The sequence below is a fragment of the Eretmochelys imbricata genome, chromosome 7 (assembly GCF_965152235.1).
Source record: "Eretmochelys imbricata isolate rEreImb1 chromosome 7, rEreImb1.hap1, whole genome shotgun sequence".
Taxonomy (NCBI): domain Eukaryota; kingdom Metazoa; phylum Chordata; order Testudines; family Cheloniidae; genus Eretmochelys; species Eretmochelys imbricata.
The window spans coordinates 24,455,276-24,472,439 of record NC_135578.1 but is presented as its reverse complement, the minus strand read 5'-3'; the positions used below and the strand labels follow the sequence as shown (position 1 = coordinate 24,472,439).

General features: G+C 37.9%; 1 protein-coding gene across 3 annotated transcripts in view; it reads left to right on the top strand.

Annotated features, from left to right (window-relative positions):
* IP6K2 (inositol hexakisphosphate kinase 2) overlaps positions 1-17,164 on the top strand; it is a 33,622-nt gene that overhangs the window by 14,349 nt on the left and 2,109 nt on the right. For all 3 annotated transcript variants that reach the window (XM_077821134.1, XM_077821135.1, XM_077821136.1), the window contains 4 exons: positions 10,280-10,579; positions 12,796-13,018; positions 13,953-14,128; positions 16,316-16,491. In XM_077821134.1, the coding sequence (XP_077677260.1) occupies positions 10,378-10,579; positions 12,796-13,018; positions 13,953-14,128; positions 16,316-16,491 (777 nt within the window). In that variant the 5' untranslated portion in view covers positions 10,280-10,377. The remainder of the gene's footprint in view (positions 1-10,279; positions 10,580-12,795; positions 13,019-13,952; positions 14,129-16,315; positions 16,492-17,164) is intronic.

The following is a 17,164-nucleotide window of genomic DNA, read 5'->3' as shown; positions in this document are numbered from 1 at the left end:
GGTCTTTAGTTACTATGGCAGTTATGTTCTTGGAAAAGAAATTAATTTTTCCAGGTATTATGTAACTCAAGAGCTGCATGGATCAGATGCATGTGTTCTTGTCTGAGCAGGAAAAGCTCTGTAACCTCTCTAACTTGGTTTTGTTTCACTAAAGAGGAAAAATAGATTTTCTAAAAAATAGAACTCAGTCATTTCTCTTTGGTATTTTATGTGTATAGGAAACAAGGTGTAAAATGATTTAGACCAAGTTGGATGCTCGTATTCTCAATATCTGAAAAGGCTACTTGGTGAGGTGATGGGTAAGCTCCAGGCAGCAGCAGCTTACTGTTACACATTGGTGAAATTAGTGGTTTTTTTGTTTTTGTTTTGTAGGTTTGTGTTTCATAATCTCCTCACAAACTGAATTAATATACTAGAGTTATTCAGGTTACCTTAGGGAATTTTTTAAAAGTATTTTGGGCATACCTCCAGAAGAGGGCCAGGGAAATTACACTTCTGTTAAATGGAAATAGAACTGGGTTAGAGAAGACAGGAATTGTGGTGTTTTCATGGAGGTGGGTAATAAAGCAAATGTTATAACATCAGATATGTCTTATAATTGTGTCCAGCATTATGTACTATGATACCTATATCTGGTAATTCCTAGGAAGCAGTGGCATTTACAGTTGCACTCAGAAAGTCCTTACATTCTTGCCAGTCATTCGAGTGAGGAAGGATAAATGTAGCTGTCTTATTACCCACATAGACTTTTGTTTTATCAAAACTGTTGTTAGTGGCAACTGCTTTGGATGGTATAATTTGTTTTTTTTTAAATGTCTTAATTCTGACACAGAAAGCTACTGCTAGTCTATTGCTGGATCAGGTTGTATGTAAAGGGTAATAAAAACTGGAATTTAGGGGTAGGGGAAGGTGTTCTTTGAAACGGGTAATTTTGCTGACTTGGGTAGAAAAAAGATATCCGTTTAGTTGTCAAATTTGTCTTTAAAATACCTTTCTATCTACCTAATGTACTTATCTGGCCCCAATTACCATAGTATCTGAGTGCCTCACGTTCTTTGATGTATTTATCACCACAGCATCCCTGTGAGGTAGAGAAGTGCAGTTATCCACTTTTTACAAAAAGAAAAGGAGTACTTGTGGCACCTTAGAGACGAACAAATTTATTTGAGCATAAGCTCTCATGAGCTCATGAAAGCTTATGCTCAGATAAATTTGTTCATCTCTAAGGTGCCACAAGTACTCCTTTTTCTTTTTGCGAATACAGACTAACATGGCTGCTACTCTGAAACCATTTTTTACAGATACAGAAAGGCTGAGACTTGCCCAAGGCCACAAAGGAAGTCTATGGCAGAATAGGGACTTGAATCCAGGTCTCCCTAGTCCCAGGCTAGCTAGTGCTTTAACCACTGGACCATCTTTCCTCTCCTTTCAGTGACTTAAAGGAGAGAAAGTTCAAACAATTTGAACTTTGAATTCTCATCTTTAACATAAATAATTGGTATAGAAGCTTTCTTGCTTTAATTTCTTCAATGGATGTATGGATACTTTCTACCCCCTGAACATCTGTGCAGTTTTGTGTGATATAAGAATTCAAGAGTAGCTTTCTCCTCTGAAAGGACTAATATTAAAGATAATCACGGTTCGTTTTTAGCCAATTGCCTCCCTGGCAGTTAATTCATTAGGGCCACTATTTGGTTAGTTTTCAGAGTAGCAGCCGTGTTAGTCTGCATTCGCAAAATGAAAAGGAGTACTTGTGGCATCTTAGAGACTAACCAGTTTATCTAAGCATAAGCTTTCGTGAGCTACAGCTCACTTCATCGGATTCTTTCAGTTTGGGAGAGGGTGTTTAAAATAGTTTTGAAGAAATCTTGTGCGTAAATTTACATGTAGCTTAGGCCTGGACTTTCTTTGTTTATTTAAAAAGAATATAAGGGATCAAGATGAGCGGTCCTCAAACTCTTCCAGATAAAATGGGTTTATTATCTATCTTCCATAGCTGTGTAATTGCTGTAGGTGCCAGCCATGCAACAAAGGTAACTCTGGCAAAGCAATTACGTTATGTCAGTGCTGCTATTTCATTACAAGGAAGCAGTCTTCTTTATTGACATTGCAAAAGTCCCCTAGATCTTCCCAACATGGGAAAAAATTATTTTAATCTTCTCTTTTTGGACTTCTCTGTGTCTCTAGGCAGTTATGCTGTGCTCATCACCAAGGTATCTGATGCCCTTGGGATTTACCAGTAAGTGCTAAAGTGAAAATTGTTTTCATTTGTGCGAGTGACTGAGGGACTGTACATGCTACAGACCTAGGAGAGTAAATTTTACCTACCAAGGTATCTAGGATTTGTAGGAGTTTCTCGATGAAGATCCTTTAGACTTCATGTTAGGTATGCAGGTGACTTAAGTTGTCAAGACAGTTTTAAAAAAATCAATATGCTGACTGATGTGATGCAGAAATGCATAAACTAAAAGAATTATGGAGAAGGTTCTACTTCAGCTTACCCTTATCTTCCTCTTCTTACTTGCTTTACAAGCAACCAAAGGGCACTGTTCAGCACCGCTGTCTGTATTTAGAGTTGCACCTGGCAAACCAGGCAACATTGAGTATAATCTTAGTTTGGATATTTTCTTTAAAATTGAGCTGCGTCTGACAGATCTACCGAGTCTATTTCCAAACTGCTGATGTGGTCGGTATATTTCTTGACACTAAACAAGGTTTTAAAGGGAATGCAGCAAGCAATGCACTATGGTAGATTTTTTCCCCACTGCAGCATTCTGTCATTTCGCTCTTGCATTACTTGTTCAGTTTCATTTTTCTCAAGCAACAGCATACTTGCTTGTTTTTCCCCTGAGACTGCTGCAAATCATTAATCCTACTGTATTAAACTTGCATTATCAGCTAATCTTGAAAATCCCAAACTTTCTTGCTTACAAGAAAGAACCCAAAATTAGTAAAATAATTGTGTTTTAGTGATCAACGTTAGTACATTTTGGTAGTCCTACAGCGCTAATAAACACTGTTCTTTGCCAAAATGAAACGTCTGTTTCCTAATATTAATACAAAAAAGCATTGTTAGCAGAAATTTTAAAGTTTATCTTTTAGGGTACAGTGATGAGTATATGATTATGTAGTCTCAGCATGTATATCTCAAAAGGGATAACATTTTAGAAACACAGAAATACCGTTTACATTGTTTTTGATTATTTAAAGGCAAGTCAAAGTTGTATAGGAGGTACAGAAAATGAGTGGTGGAAGGTGGCCTTTCAGGCTTTAAAGAGAACAGGTCACTTTTACTTAAGAGCTATAATGGAAAAAATGGAAAATGGGAATCAGTTTTGTGCGACCATTTGTAATGAATGGATTTTCTGTGAGGACTGAGAAAATAGTGGGTAGTTCATCTCTAAAGTTTAAATGATTAGTCACTTTTGTTACTGATACTATGTTAGGACAGCTGGACAGACTGCGAGATTAAATTGAATTAATGATCCAAATTAAATAAACAAAAACTAATATAAAAGATAGATTAAGTAGTTTCTTGTGGGAAGGGATTTATATGTGTCATTAAAATACTACCACAAATAAAAGTTTCTTGGAGGTTCCTTTCAAAATGTAAACATATAATTTATTATGCAAGATCTCTAGCACGTAACTCCTGAATACTGCCCGAGTACATCCTATCTATTTCTAGTACTGGGTATACATTTACCAACTTGATATATTGACTGTAGTCTCTTTGGAAGAGAAATTACATTGGAGAGTTTAGGCCAGTTTTATAATGCAATTAAAAATGTGGAATCAAAACATTTCTCAGGCAAACTCGTCCACTTTACTGTCATACATAACTGTTTTCCATGATAGAGTTAATTTGAGAGAATTTGATCTTAATGTGCTAAATAAATCCTGATGCCTTGAATTAAAAGGAAGGGTAAGTTTCATTTTCTACTGCCAAGCACCTTGTTTTTATCTTGATGGCTCTACATTTCAGCTGGCACCATTATTTCAGCAAGATGATTTCAGATAGAGGCCATCTTCAGGTTTTATTCCTTAAATAAATGTAAACATTGTTTTTGTAAGTTACATACACAGTCCTGGTAGAACTTTCCCTGGCTGAACACTTACCAGGCTGTTGTGTAGGGCTTCACACACTGGGCCCTTGTGCTCTTGAGTCTCCCATGGACTGAGAGAGGCTGCAACACTGTTTCTTTCCTTGGCCTCTCAAGCACATTTCCTGGGCATATGCAGTCTGTCCTTTACCCGTCCATGGAAATGGGAGCATACAACCCAGTTGCCCTAGGCATCAGGACCAGTGTTGGCCGGCTCCTCAGTAGCTTAAGCAAATTCTGTCCCAGAACTCCAACACTGTGAGTGCTCTGGGTTTACAGTTTTTCCCTTTAGGGTTACCTAATAGGTGAAGCAGGCAGAAACACAGGTAGGTTCCCTGCCTCAGTTTCCTCACCACTCTCGAGTACTCTCTGGGCTTAGGACAGAGGATTCTGGTGTGTCCAGATCCTTCTTCTGAGCTCTTGGCACCTGCTCAGGGTGGACTGATTTAAATCAAAGTGACTTAAACTCCCTTCTTCGGTTCCTCCTAATTTTCTCAAACAAAATTAACTTAGATGGAAACTGTCTATTTGTGATCTTAGCTCAAAGGTATCGCGCGTGTGTCTGTGTGCGCAAAATCTATTTCGCCAGTTTTGAGTGATGGAGAGGTGGGGGAGAAAAATCAAGTTTCTGTATGCCATGAATTTACTAAAAGCGTGAACATTTTTTCCTCCATATATGGTTCATTTTCTAGATCTCACTGAGTTCTAAGAAGCATCTTTTATGAGAAATGTTTGCTCGGTAGGTTGTGCTAAAATGTTTCGTTTCCCACATATGCAGTAGGTTTAGATATTTTTTGTTACCTTTCCCCATTCATCTTAAGGTGTTAGTACAAATTGCAGTTACTTGTGCTGCTCTCTTGAAAGCACCTAGAGAGAGCCAACTCCTGCAGCAAAGCACAAGAACATGTAGCCTGTTCAGCTGAATGGCAGCAACAGCTTAAAATAAAATCTTAAAAGGCTACAGCTTTTTCAGAAGGCAGAGTCCAGGGAGAGCTTGTTCTCCCATCCAGCCCCTAGCAACATGAAATATCTTTGGAATATGTTTGCAATGAACTTCTCTGATCTTGGACTCTGTTGCATGCCTATATCAGCCTATTGACATAAGTAAAAATAATTGGTTCTAAATTAAATCTTTCTGTAATTCATGGGCTCCTGGACTATGAGGGAAAGGATGAAAAAAGTGGCAAGTTGGAGGTAGGTGAAGATGTTGCTGTTTCATATTTATTCCTTCCTGTTCTCAGTGTAAGTTAAAAGAGAGGCAAAGGTTAAGTCTTCATGTTGTATGTTTCGGTTGTAAATTATTTGGCTTGGGGGCCTTGTGTTACTGTCTATAAACTGCCATGCACATCTGTGGGACTATTATAATGAAACAGGAAAGGGAACTCTCTTGAGGAGCGTGGTGGAAGTGGGGTATATTTCTTGTCTTATACAATACATTCATCACACTCTTAAAGAGCATTGAATTCCTGCTCTTAAGACACATTTTTTTCTCTGAATCAGTAGGGCCTATAGGCATTTTCCTTCTCGGTGTATAAGGTGTTCAATGGAATGGCTGGAGGGTAGGATAGCTCTTCAGCTTTTCTGCTGAACAGATTTTGTTCTAATGAATTTGTTCCATTGATGATGTTAGTGTCAGTTAGACATAGGCGCAGTGCAAGCAAACCTGGTGAAATTCTCCATAGATTGCTTTGTGTTTAGCGCCTATGATTAATAGAAATGATTAATCACCTTATCAAAACTTAATCCAGACTGATATGCTTTGGCTGGTCAGCTGGTCATGTGAATGCCTGTGAGAATAAAATTAATGCATTTAAATATAGTCTCCACTTGAGATATTCTTGAGTTTCTTATGAACGGAGATTCCATGTGTCCTTTTTTTTCTTCTGTCTTTACACTTGACTATCCAGAAGCGCTAGTATCTTAATAATGACGTTAAATTATTTGGGTTAGTTTTTATTAAAAACTATTTATTTAAAAGCAGAGCTTACATCCAATTCTTTAAAGTTAAATCCCTCTGACTTTCCCCTTTTGAAATGTATGGTATAAGTAAAGAAGTATCCTTTAATGCATCCTCTGTTTATCTTTGTCTCTTTTGCTGACTGGAGTTAGCAAAAGATGTGCTAGAGAAGCAGTCTAAAACATAGCAGAGACAGAGAATGCTACTGGGAACCGGGAACTCTTCTGAGTCCATTCCATCACGTTAACTCAATTATGTCAGTGACCTTGTGAAAGTCACTTAATCAAACTGTTCTTTCTGTTTGCTTTCTTACCTAAAGAGTCCTGAGAATTAATTTATATTAGTACAGCACATCTGGGGGACAGAATCCCAGAATTATCTAACACTCTCACTGGGTGAATCCATTATAGTGTTAGGCAATCAGTCTAAATCTGAGTTTGGGTTGTGAGGAAGTAGAACCAGGATTTCTTACATCAAAGTCTGTTCTTGAGAATAAAGCCAAGTTCCAAACTGAGTTTTGTTTTCTGAGTGCTTGTCTGCATAGTGAAGTGTGCGAGCATGATTACACTGCTATAGCTATTCTGGCACTCCCTGTGTGGAGATTCTTATTCATGGAGAATGGGTGGCTTTTTCTAGCTTAGTTTATACTGGTTCCGAAGTGAAATACACTAAACCAGAAAAAGTTATTCTGATTCCAGGTAAGTGTTCACATGGAGAATTAATTATAATTATAGCAGTAAATTTCCCTATATAACCCAGCCTTAAGATTTTAACAGCATTAGCTTTGTTTGATAGTGTAAAATGAAATCCTCAATGTGGCACATTCCTAAAGCACATTCCTACATCAATACTTTGAGAACACAGATGCAGAATATACACATTATTTCATTAAATCTGGTAATATAAAAATATAAGGAGAGCTTGCATAACACAACCACAGTGAAAGTCCGCTTCAGTGTTGTTTTTTTCACATTACTCTGAAGGATTTGTATTTACCTCTCGCGCTTACTCAAAAAGGGACCTTTTTGCAGGTATCTCCGTGCTGATGATCCCAAATCCGCGCACTGAAAATTTTGCCTAAATATGAAATAATAAATTTGATAAAATTTTGCATAAAACACAGCAATTATGAGAACATATATATGGCTTAATTCTGATTTAGCACTTGCATTAGATAATGGCATAATAGATAAGGTTCCTTTATTAAATACAGATTTAATGATAAAAGTATTAGGATTTTTTTTCCTGTTGAACTACATACTGGCTAATGTCCTACCCAAGTGACTACTGTTTTCTAAATACACAGTGCACAAATACCTTATGGACCATTTGGGTCTATATGAAAGAAAACAAGTTGTGAAGTTACACTGAAGAACTAATGAGCTCACTGGGGATATGAGGGAGGGGCATGGTGTGTTTTTTTTCTCAGATGAACCGTGTCTTTTTGGCAGATACTTATTTCCTTTCTGTAGTGCTAATGATAAGCATACTTTTCAATATAAATTCTGCTGTTCTGACACAAGTTTAGGCCTGGTCTCCACACCGATTTTGTATCGGTACAACTAAGTTAAAGAGTGTGATTTTTCTTTTTTTAATTCATTTATTTTTGTTGAAATAGTTATCCTAGTATAATCTCTAGTGTAGACACAGTTATGCTGGTATAAAAATGCTTATATTGGTGTAGCTTATTCCTCTTCACATACTGGAATAAGCTATTACCGGTATAATGATGTCTGTATGAAGTGGTGATGTACTGCTTTTAAATGTACCTTATAATTAAATCAGTACAGTTTTTGTTTGTAGATAAGGCTTTGTTATCTAGGATTGAACAAAGTTTCAGAGGGCTGGAGTTGTTTGCTCCAGGAAGCCTGATTAAGTCTTTGGGGGTTTTAAAATTTGGTTGAAAAAATGTATATAAAATGGTTTTAGTGATGTGTGCAAGCAACCCTCAAAACAAAACAAAAAGTTGTCCATTGAAATGTATCTGTCTCTTAGAAGCACATTGGAGTATCTGTTTTTAAATGGACTTGTGTGTTGTCTTGTATCTCAGAAACTGACAAGTAGAGTGGTGCTTGACTATTACAGTCTGGGTAGAAGGCAGCATAGTAGTATATTTTCATAAGGTGGGTAGAAATGCAGTAGAAAAAGTTCAGAGGATATATTCTGTAATTTTTTGCAACTGAAAAATACTAAGAGTGCCATCTTCTGGATAAGACAGCATTGCTTACTTTGACTGGATCAGTTAGTATTCATGAGGTAGGGTGAGGACAAATTTTAGTACCAGAAAGTTCCAGACAAAAAAAAAAATCATATTATAACATGCTTGTATTTTAAAAAGGCTAGTTCCAAATAAATATTGTTAAGTCTTCAGTTTGTATTTGTATAGGTCCAGCTAAAAAGTAAATGAATTGTTAGTATTTCTGTTAATGCAGATACAACATTTTTCTCTTGCCAAGTAGATTTAGTGATTGTATTCTGAAAATATTGGGAAATCCATTTAGATTGGGAAGGGTCATGCCTCCCCCAATATAAAACGTAACTAGAATATCAAATACAATATTGCACAATTTGTTGAGTCCATTGTTCTAAGTTAGGTGTTAAATACCTTTGTTTGAGAATTGATTAAATCGATAGATAAATTTTCTTTTGTTTCTCTAATTCAATCTTGGTATAAAAATCTAGTAGTTAATTTTATTGCATAGTGTGTTCTCTATACTTGGGAAATTTGGAATTTTTATACATTGTTATCTTGTGTGCCTGGGAACAATTCCACTGACAGGTGTCTTAGTTGAAGGTATATTTTCCAGCAGTCAGGATTAAATTGGTTGACCTGTTGTTTCTGGTAACTTAAATTAGGCAGATAAACAACTTAATGTTCTTATGTATGAAAAAGCACATTAGATATTTTTAGTTGTATTAACATCGTTGCCTGTCAGACCTGTCATCACTGCCATAAGCTTCTAGTTGTTTAGTTTTAAAGGTAAGCTAAAGCCGCTAACTATCTGAGAAGGACAAACAAAAATAGCCCTGTGACCTTTAACACTGTAGTGTGTTTGAATTAAGTGCCTTATTGTTCATGCAACATTCTTTAAGATGGAATAAAGGTGTCAGTTCTTTTTTTAGATACTGAAGTTAATCGTTAAAGCTGAGTCTCAAATTACTATTACTCAGCCTAAATTTGCTAGTAAAATTTAGTCTTTGTGTGATTTTTCATTCTGTACTATTTTTATCTGTAAAATGAAACAGTAAAATAACAGGTAACTGAAACTGTTGAATGGGGGGTTGATGTGCAGCCTTCTGGGTGCTATTTGTTATCTGGAGGCTTTCTACTAGAGATTCTCTGCCTTTAGCTATGCAGTATAGTACATTCGAAAATTGCTTAATGATACAAAAAATTAAACTGTTTAAATGTTTAATTACTGTGATCAATATTTTTCACAGATATCATGAACAGTGCATAGCATATTTCTACAATGTATTATTTCAAAGTAATTTAGAACAGAAAGTTGCTCAGGTTGGATTTTATAGGGTTTTTTTCCCAGTTCCTGGAAAAGATGATTTGTCAATTTAGTGGGAGTTTTTAACTAGTCTTTCATTCTTTATAGCTTGTGTTTATGTTGAAAGTTAGTAAAACATCACATGCATTAAATGGAAACTTATGCATGGATTGACAATGATTGATTTGTGTAGTTCTGTAAGTGTTCAGAATAGTTTATATGTAAAGCCTAACTTTGATCTAAACTCTGCTTAGTCTCTAATATGAGTATGTAGAATAAAGTGCTAAAACATGAAGTTTTATATTCAGGTTTCCCTATGGGCCTTTCTGTTGATAAGAAAATGCTGTGAGGGCTAGTAACAAGAACAGCTGAGAGAAGCAGTATGTTTATTACCCTTCCCTTTTGTATTGCCTCACCTAGTTCCCCTCCTTCAGTTCCCCTCCTTCATTGTGGGTCTGCGTAGCAGCTAAATGTAATTCCCATTGGCTGAGGCTTTGGTGGGAGGGGTAAGTGGTTTTGTTTTTCTCTGCCTGTATGATCTCACTCTTACTTGCCTCTGAACTTAAAGCTGTAGGTTCTTTTCAGTTTCACCTTGCATAGAGGATTGTTTACATTCAGTTTCCTTTGCTGTGCCTTATGAAAGTAACTGTTAGCTTTGGTTGCTCAGACCTCAACATACAAAGTTATTAACACAAAGGATTCTATTGTATTTGTTTTAACAGACTTTTTTAACTGGAATAAACACCTTTTGGGAGACAGATCTTCTACTTCTGAACTGCCTTCACCATTGCCACATTGTTTTATCTAATGTGCTACAAGGATGAGCCCAGCATTTGGAGCTATGGAAGTGGAGCACTATGCCAAGGGAGTCCTGCTCGAGCCTTTTGTCCACCAGGTTGGGGGTCACTCCTGTGTCCTCCGGTTTAATGACAAGACCATCTGTAAACCCCTCATCCAGAGGGAACACCAATTCTATGAGACTCTCCCAACAGAAATGCGTAAATTCACTCCACAGTATGAAGGTATGTTATGAAACCTTAGAAAGGGGTTGGGCTTTTTCTCTTTTGTGAATCCAAGTGTGCTCTGTTTCCTCTAAAATCTCTTCTGTGCGGAAGAGATTTTAGGGGTTTTCTTTTCATGTATTTTGATGTTGTCTGAGCCAGGCTGTGGAGATGCAGGGTGGAGATGCTTGCCAGTGGGTCTTTGGGCTGACTAACACAGCATTAGAGTAGAGCAACTCTGCTGGTGACAGCCCATATATCTCCCTTAGGCACAGACAGGTAAGTAGTTAACAGCTTGTAAATGTTCTCAGTAATACTTTCATTTTTATTTCTGATTTTAATTTTTTTTTATTATTATTATTTTGTTGCCTCTTGTTTAATGTGTGTCTTCAGGGGCTGGGTAAGATTGCCTGAATACATGTTTTGTGGAAGTTTAGCTGTATTGTTTTGTGTTTTGGGTTGTCCTCTAACTCTCATATATTAATCACTATATCTAACGTCAGCATAGCAAAGAAAGTTGAAAAGTATCTTGTTAAACATTTGCAGTTTGTTTCTGCCCTTAAGGAAACGAAAATTCCTGGCATTTAGATAGGCAAGGATCAAGTAGCCGTGATGAGGCTGAGTCAGATGGTATGTAGGAGTGGAAATTCCAGTTCTTTTAAGCATTGCACTAGTTAAACAAAATGCTTCTCTCTTTGTGGGGTATTCCATTAACTGCTGTCTGGTGATTAATTGATAAAATAAGTCTGAAGCATTTATTCATTTTGAATTGCTTTTTAAAGCATTTTAGACTTGAACACTGAGTAAGGGTGGCCAAGTGTCTTTTGATATTGATTGTAAAATTGGAGGAGGACTTCAGAGAAGATGTTTCAAAGTTATATTGTTTGAATGTTCACATACTTGCTGAGAGGTTTGAACACATCTTATTAAAATCTCTTTTGGAATTGTTGAAGAAAATGTGGTCTATAAATGATACTTTACAAAATGTTGTAGAACAATTGTACTAGTATATGTGGTTTTTCTTTTTTTGGGGAGTGTGGGAGGGATTTAGGGGTAAGGGGGCCTCATTTGGTCCATCTCTGTTGTTTTTTCCAGGATAAAGCCAAAGGCCATTTGCTAGCTGGCTCCCCCATTTTTTCCTGTAGTCCTTTCCTATGTGGCAGCAGGACTGTCAGTCAGAGCTTCTGCACTCCCTACCCCAGCTACTGTAGGTCCCAGAACCGCCTGCCCTGCTCAGAAGTGCCAATCTCTCGCCGAGAACTCTCCCCTCCGGCCGAGTGATGTGCTGCAAGAACTGTGCAGATTGATTGATTTGAGGATAAAGAGAAAGGACTGAGAAAAAAAAATAAAAAAACATTCAGCCAGTTGTTACGGCTTCTTCGATAATCATTGAAACTTTCTAATATGGCACTGGGGGCAACCCTATCAGAACTTTCCTCTAAGACTCTTAATATACAATGCAGTGTTCTAGAGACGTTTGAGATGAGGAGGAAAAAATGCTTTCGAGGTTCACCATGTTTCTATGTACTACAATCAGATTTGCTTTGTATTGCTTTTTGTTCTTTATTTCACAAGACTGCTGCATAACCAACATCAATAAAATATATACCCCAAAAAGGGGGAGGGGGCGGAGTGTAAAATTAAACGTGGTGATTCTAAGTGGAAGCCTTTGAACTAGTATCTGTTGTAATGTGTGACGTTTTTCTTGTTTTGCTCTGCTTGCAAGCCTTTCCTTGCCCTTGGAATCTATTAACCCGCAAAAAAATTCTGGATAAATGCTTTTTGCTTTGCTGTCATGCAAAACTTAAAGCTTTTGGTGTTTCTATGCAGGTTATTTTTCACTGCAAGATGTAAATATAAAATGTTTTACATCTCTCCTAGGGTCAGACCAGTCAGACTTTTTTTTAAATTAATAAAATTTTTCAATAATTGAAATCGTCTCCTGTTATTATTTGATTCCTATTTGACTCTGTGCATCAGAGAGAAAAAAATCTCTTCTGTCACTATTGTTTTGTCTACATGATAAATTGTCTTCTCTGTGAGGTGTCATTTTGTCTAGATGTTTTGATATTTGTTAGGTTGACAGATGAGTTTTGGCCTGTGGCAAGATAAAAACTAAGGACCTGGGTAAGAGAAAAACCAAAAGTTGCTATATTCTTCGTGTAAAATCATGTTGCATAAAGTGTTTGCGTGTCATTTCAATGATTGCTAACTGGTCATCTCCTTTCTTTCCCCAGGCGTGGTGTCGGTGAGCTTTGAAGAGGATGAAGATGGAAATCTGTGTCTAATAGCCTATCCATTAAATGGGGACCATGATAATTTGGAAAGCATAGATAATTCTGACTGTGAACCCAAAAATAAGTTGTTACGGTGGTCTAACAAAAAGACTGTATTATTAGAAAATGACAAGATAACTAAGGAATGGGTCCGACAGCACAGGAAAGAGGAAAAAATGAAAAGGTAGGTCAAAAGGAAATGAGTGTAAAACTTTGAAACATAACCTCCATGTGTTTAATTTTATTCATATCTGTTCTGATGCAGATATGAATAAAATTAAATACATGGGGACTATGTTTCAATGCTAGTATGGAGGTTTTTATCCAGTCTTTCTGTTTCTTCTGCCATATGTCTCTTTCTCCCACTCTCATTTGTTTGTCTCTTCTTCTTCCACTGTGAAACACTTTCAGTAGCAGAAGTGGTTTCCATTCAGGCGAGTTTCATTTGAGCCCCTTCACAATTATATCTTCTCAGTGGTCAGTCGAGGAAGGTTCTAGGATTCTGGTTATTTTCTAACTGTAGTGTCTGCAAAAGCATGACTGTGAAAGAGAAAAATTCAGCTATGCTGAATGAGTCTACTGGAATCTTTTGCATGGGTGAATGAGGAAAAATGCAATTAGAGGTAAAGCAGGATTCCTGCAAACCTGTTCCCAATTCAAATCGCCCGATCTGTGATATACTGTAGTGGCAGTTACCAGAGAGCTGTAACAAAATGGAAATCTGGAAAACTTCTAGCTGTGCCCTGCATACTCTATCTAAGTAGTACAAGCAGGTGAGGTATTCTGTAGATCTCATTACTGTTTGTTTCATAGGGTCTGTTGAAGTCTGCAAATATAAATTAGCATATAGTCAGATTGTGGAAGCAGATTTACAAAGTCTGAAATATCAGCAATGGGAATCTTGCCCAGACCCATGTATAATGAAGTAATGGATTTTGCCAGCTGTTGGTGGAAGTATTTTGAGATACATATGAATGGGCTAATTGAAAGCATTGAGTGGTTGAGAGTCAGCAGTGTATAATATGTAAAGCTTGAACAAATTATATCTTTTCCTTTTAAAAGTAGGGTACTTACTTTCTCCATTTGGCTTCTGACTTCTTACTTTTTTTGTTTTCTAGTCACAAATTAGAGGAAGAATTTGAGTGGCTGAAGAAATCTGAAGTCTTGTATTACAGTGTAGAGAAAAAGGGGAATGTCAGTTCACAGTTTAAGCATCATAACCCTTGGAGTATGAAATGTCACCAGCAGCAGTTACGGCGGATGAAGGAAAATGCAAAACATCGGAACCAATATAGTATCCTTTCCTGAAGTCTCTCCCACAACAGCAGAACAAGGAGGGATTCTGCTTTTCTTTTCTTAGCAAAGCCTCCCCCCCCCCAAAAAAAAAAAAAAAGAAAAGAAAAGGCCCAACCCAGACTCTGTAGTTATAACACTGAGAATGGGATTATCTGAAACCATGGTTTGTCAGATAGAAGGTGACTATGAAGGGATCGTTACTCTGCCAGAATTTGGGCTTTCCCAACACTTAAACACATCTGTGCTGGGCAACTCAAGGAATCTACTTTAGTATGAGTCTCTGTTAGTGGAAAAATTTCCAGCATCCTAGGTGAAGTGATCACTGACTAGACAGGTTTACTAATGCATGAGTTTAGAGGTGTGGAGTTCTGCTGCTTCTTTCCTTGGCATGAGCAGTTATGAGATTTGTTGCATATATTAGGATGATGTCAAAGGATTTAGCTTCTACTCCCCCACCCTCACAATTCCAAAAATGTATCTTCTCAGATTTTTTTTTTTTTAAAGTATGAGGGGATTGTTTTTTAATTAAAGTAGTCAAATGTGGAACATTTTGATTCCTTGAGTGAGAAAATAGCAGTACTTTTGAAAACTTTTTTTATACAGGCTAGTCCTTTGCTGCCAGCAGCTTCCTAATTTCAGCTAATTTTTTAGTGAAAGCAAACTGAACCTAAAATATTATCTGGGTTTATAACTGAGAAAAGATGAAAATCCTTAGTAAATGCAAGCTCCTAAAAGCAGAAGCAGATTATACTAATTGGCTCTGAGAGTGTAGGATTGATCATGTGATGGAAAATGAGATTTCCTTGTTCTGTTAGTGCCAGTGCAGCCATCAGAGCACGCATTCTTAACTCTAGTAAAGACAAAAGGAGTCTATATGCCTGTGAACCTTTAGAGAAGTGGTAGACAGCCCGCTGGTCGGAAGCCGCCCATCAGGGTAATCCACTGGCAGGCCATGAGACAGTTTGTTTACATTGACCGTCCGCAGGCATGGCCACCTGCAGCTCCCAGTGGCCATGGTTTACCGTTCCTAGCCAATGGGAACTGCGGGAAGCGGTGGCCAGCACATCTCTGTAGTCTGCGCCGCTTCCCACAGCTCCTGTTGGCTAGGAATGGCGAACCGCAGCCACTGGGATCTGTGGGTGGCCGTGCCTGTAGACGGTCAATGTAAGCAAACTGTCTCGCAGCCCACCAGTGGATTACCCTGACAGGCCACAGGTTGCTCACCGCTGCTTTAGAGTGATGTTGGTTCTCTTCCATAATAAGGCACAAAGAACCTTGAATACATTCTGCTTGCAACTGGCACGGATGCTGTAAAGATCTTAAGACCTACATGCTTAGGGAAGGGAATCTTGTATGTGAAGAGTTTGGGTGATTGGATCACTAAAAATGTGTATGCATAAACGTAATTAACCTGTTAGAAACATGTAGAACGATTAATGCAAATAGAATTCTCCCAGGGGTTAGCCTCACAAGTGCTAAGTTCCTAGCTAGATAATTTAATGGGCCCCCATTACCACAGTATCTGAGGTCTTCCCAAATATTTATGAATTTATCCTCATAGCCCCTTTGTGACAGAAGGAAGTGTTATCCCCTCATTTTAGAGATGAGGAACCAGGGCACAGAGAATTTTAGTGACTTTCCCAAGGTCATGAAAGGCAGAGCAGGAAATTGAATCCATATCTCGTGAATTCCAGTCCAGTGTCTTCATCACTAAAACGTTTTTCCTCCCTTTATGGAAATAGCGTCTGCTAGGTTTACTCAGTCCAGGGACAACTTAAAATTAGACTGTGGATTGCCAGAATGTGGCCAGCCTTGTAAATAATGCAGCCTGTAGTGATTTTCATCTCTAATTTGGAGGTGCTTGTAGAGTGAGAGACAGCAGTGCAAGCTGGAACCTATAGTCTCTTTGGACGTCACATCCAATGAAAGACTAGGTCATGTGCAGTCTACTTTGTTTAATACAAAGTAGGTGTATCCTTTTGGTTCTTGCTAAGTTGCTAGCGCAGTCATGATTGGGCAAAGGTTGGATGCCCCTACTTTTAGCCGTTTCTCAGTTTTATTTTTTTAACTTTTGCTGACGGCTAAGAAACGCCACCACTACCTCCACTTGGAATGGGGCTTTCAGAATGCTTTTTAAAGCATTTCCTTATTTCTTTATTGTAAGGCTTTTTCCTTAACAAGTCAGAATTTATCTTGCTGGAAAATCTAACCTCCCGATACGAAGTGCCATGTGTGTTGGACCTTAAAATGGGAACCCGGCAGCATGGAGATGATGCATCAGAAGAGAAGAAAGCTAACCAGATCCGGAAGTGTCAGCAGAGTACTTCAGCAGTTATTGGGGTCCGAGTGTGTGGCATGCAGGTGAGTCTGAAATGGATTGCGGGTAGGGATGGGAATCAAACAGGCTATATTTGAAGAGACATTTTTTAAACACTTTCTACTTGTACCTTTTGTGGTTTGGTACTATTAGCAAAGACTCTAACTTTCTTCTGAAACAAGCCTTCATCTGCTCAGAATTGAGGAAAATATCTGCTTCCCAGAGTTACAAGTGTGATTCACTGGTAATAGTGGGAATGTGAGCTCAGTAATTTTCCAGCCAATCGCAAACAAACTGCATTATCTTATTAAGATGGCAATAGGAAAATGAATTTTGTTGCTTTCTTAATCCATTGTATTCTTTGTATTTGTAGTTTTAGACATCTCCTTATTATCCAATCATCCCACTTCATGCCCCTACCCTTGAGAGGTCCTACCTTTCATTCACTTTTCTAACTGAAGGAAATTTGATGACTTTCTTCAGAGCACACCAGTGTCACTAATCAATCAGAGGAGTGACTGCATAGCAACCTGCAGCTCTCCCTCTGCATCACAGTGTGTTTGTCCTGTGAGCTGGAGATCAGAAAACAAACCTGTCTGTCTTCTCTCACTGTGCATGGATCTTACCATTTGGCTGTCAGAACAACAGCAACAACTCTTATAGTTACTACTATCCTGGAGACTTGGAAAGTCTGGATTCTTTTCACTGCCGAAAGTA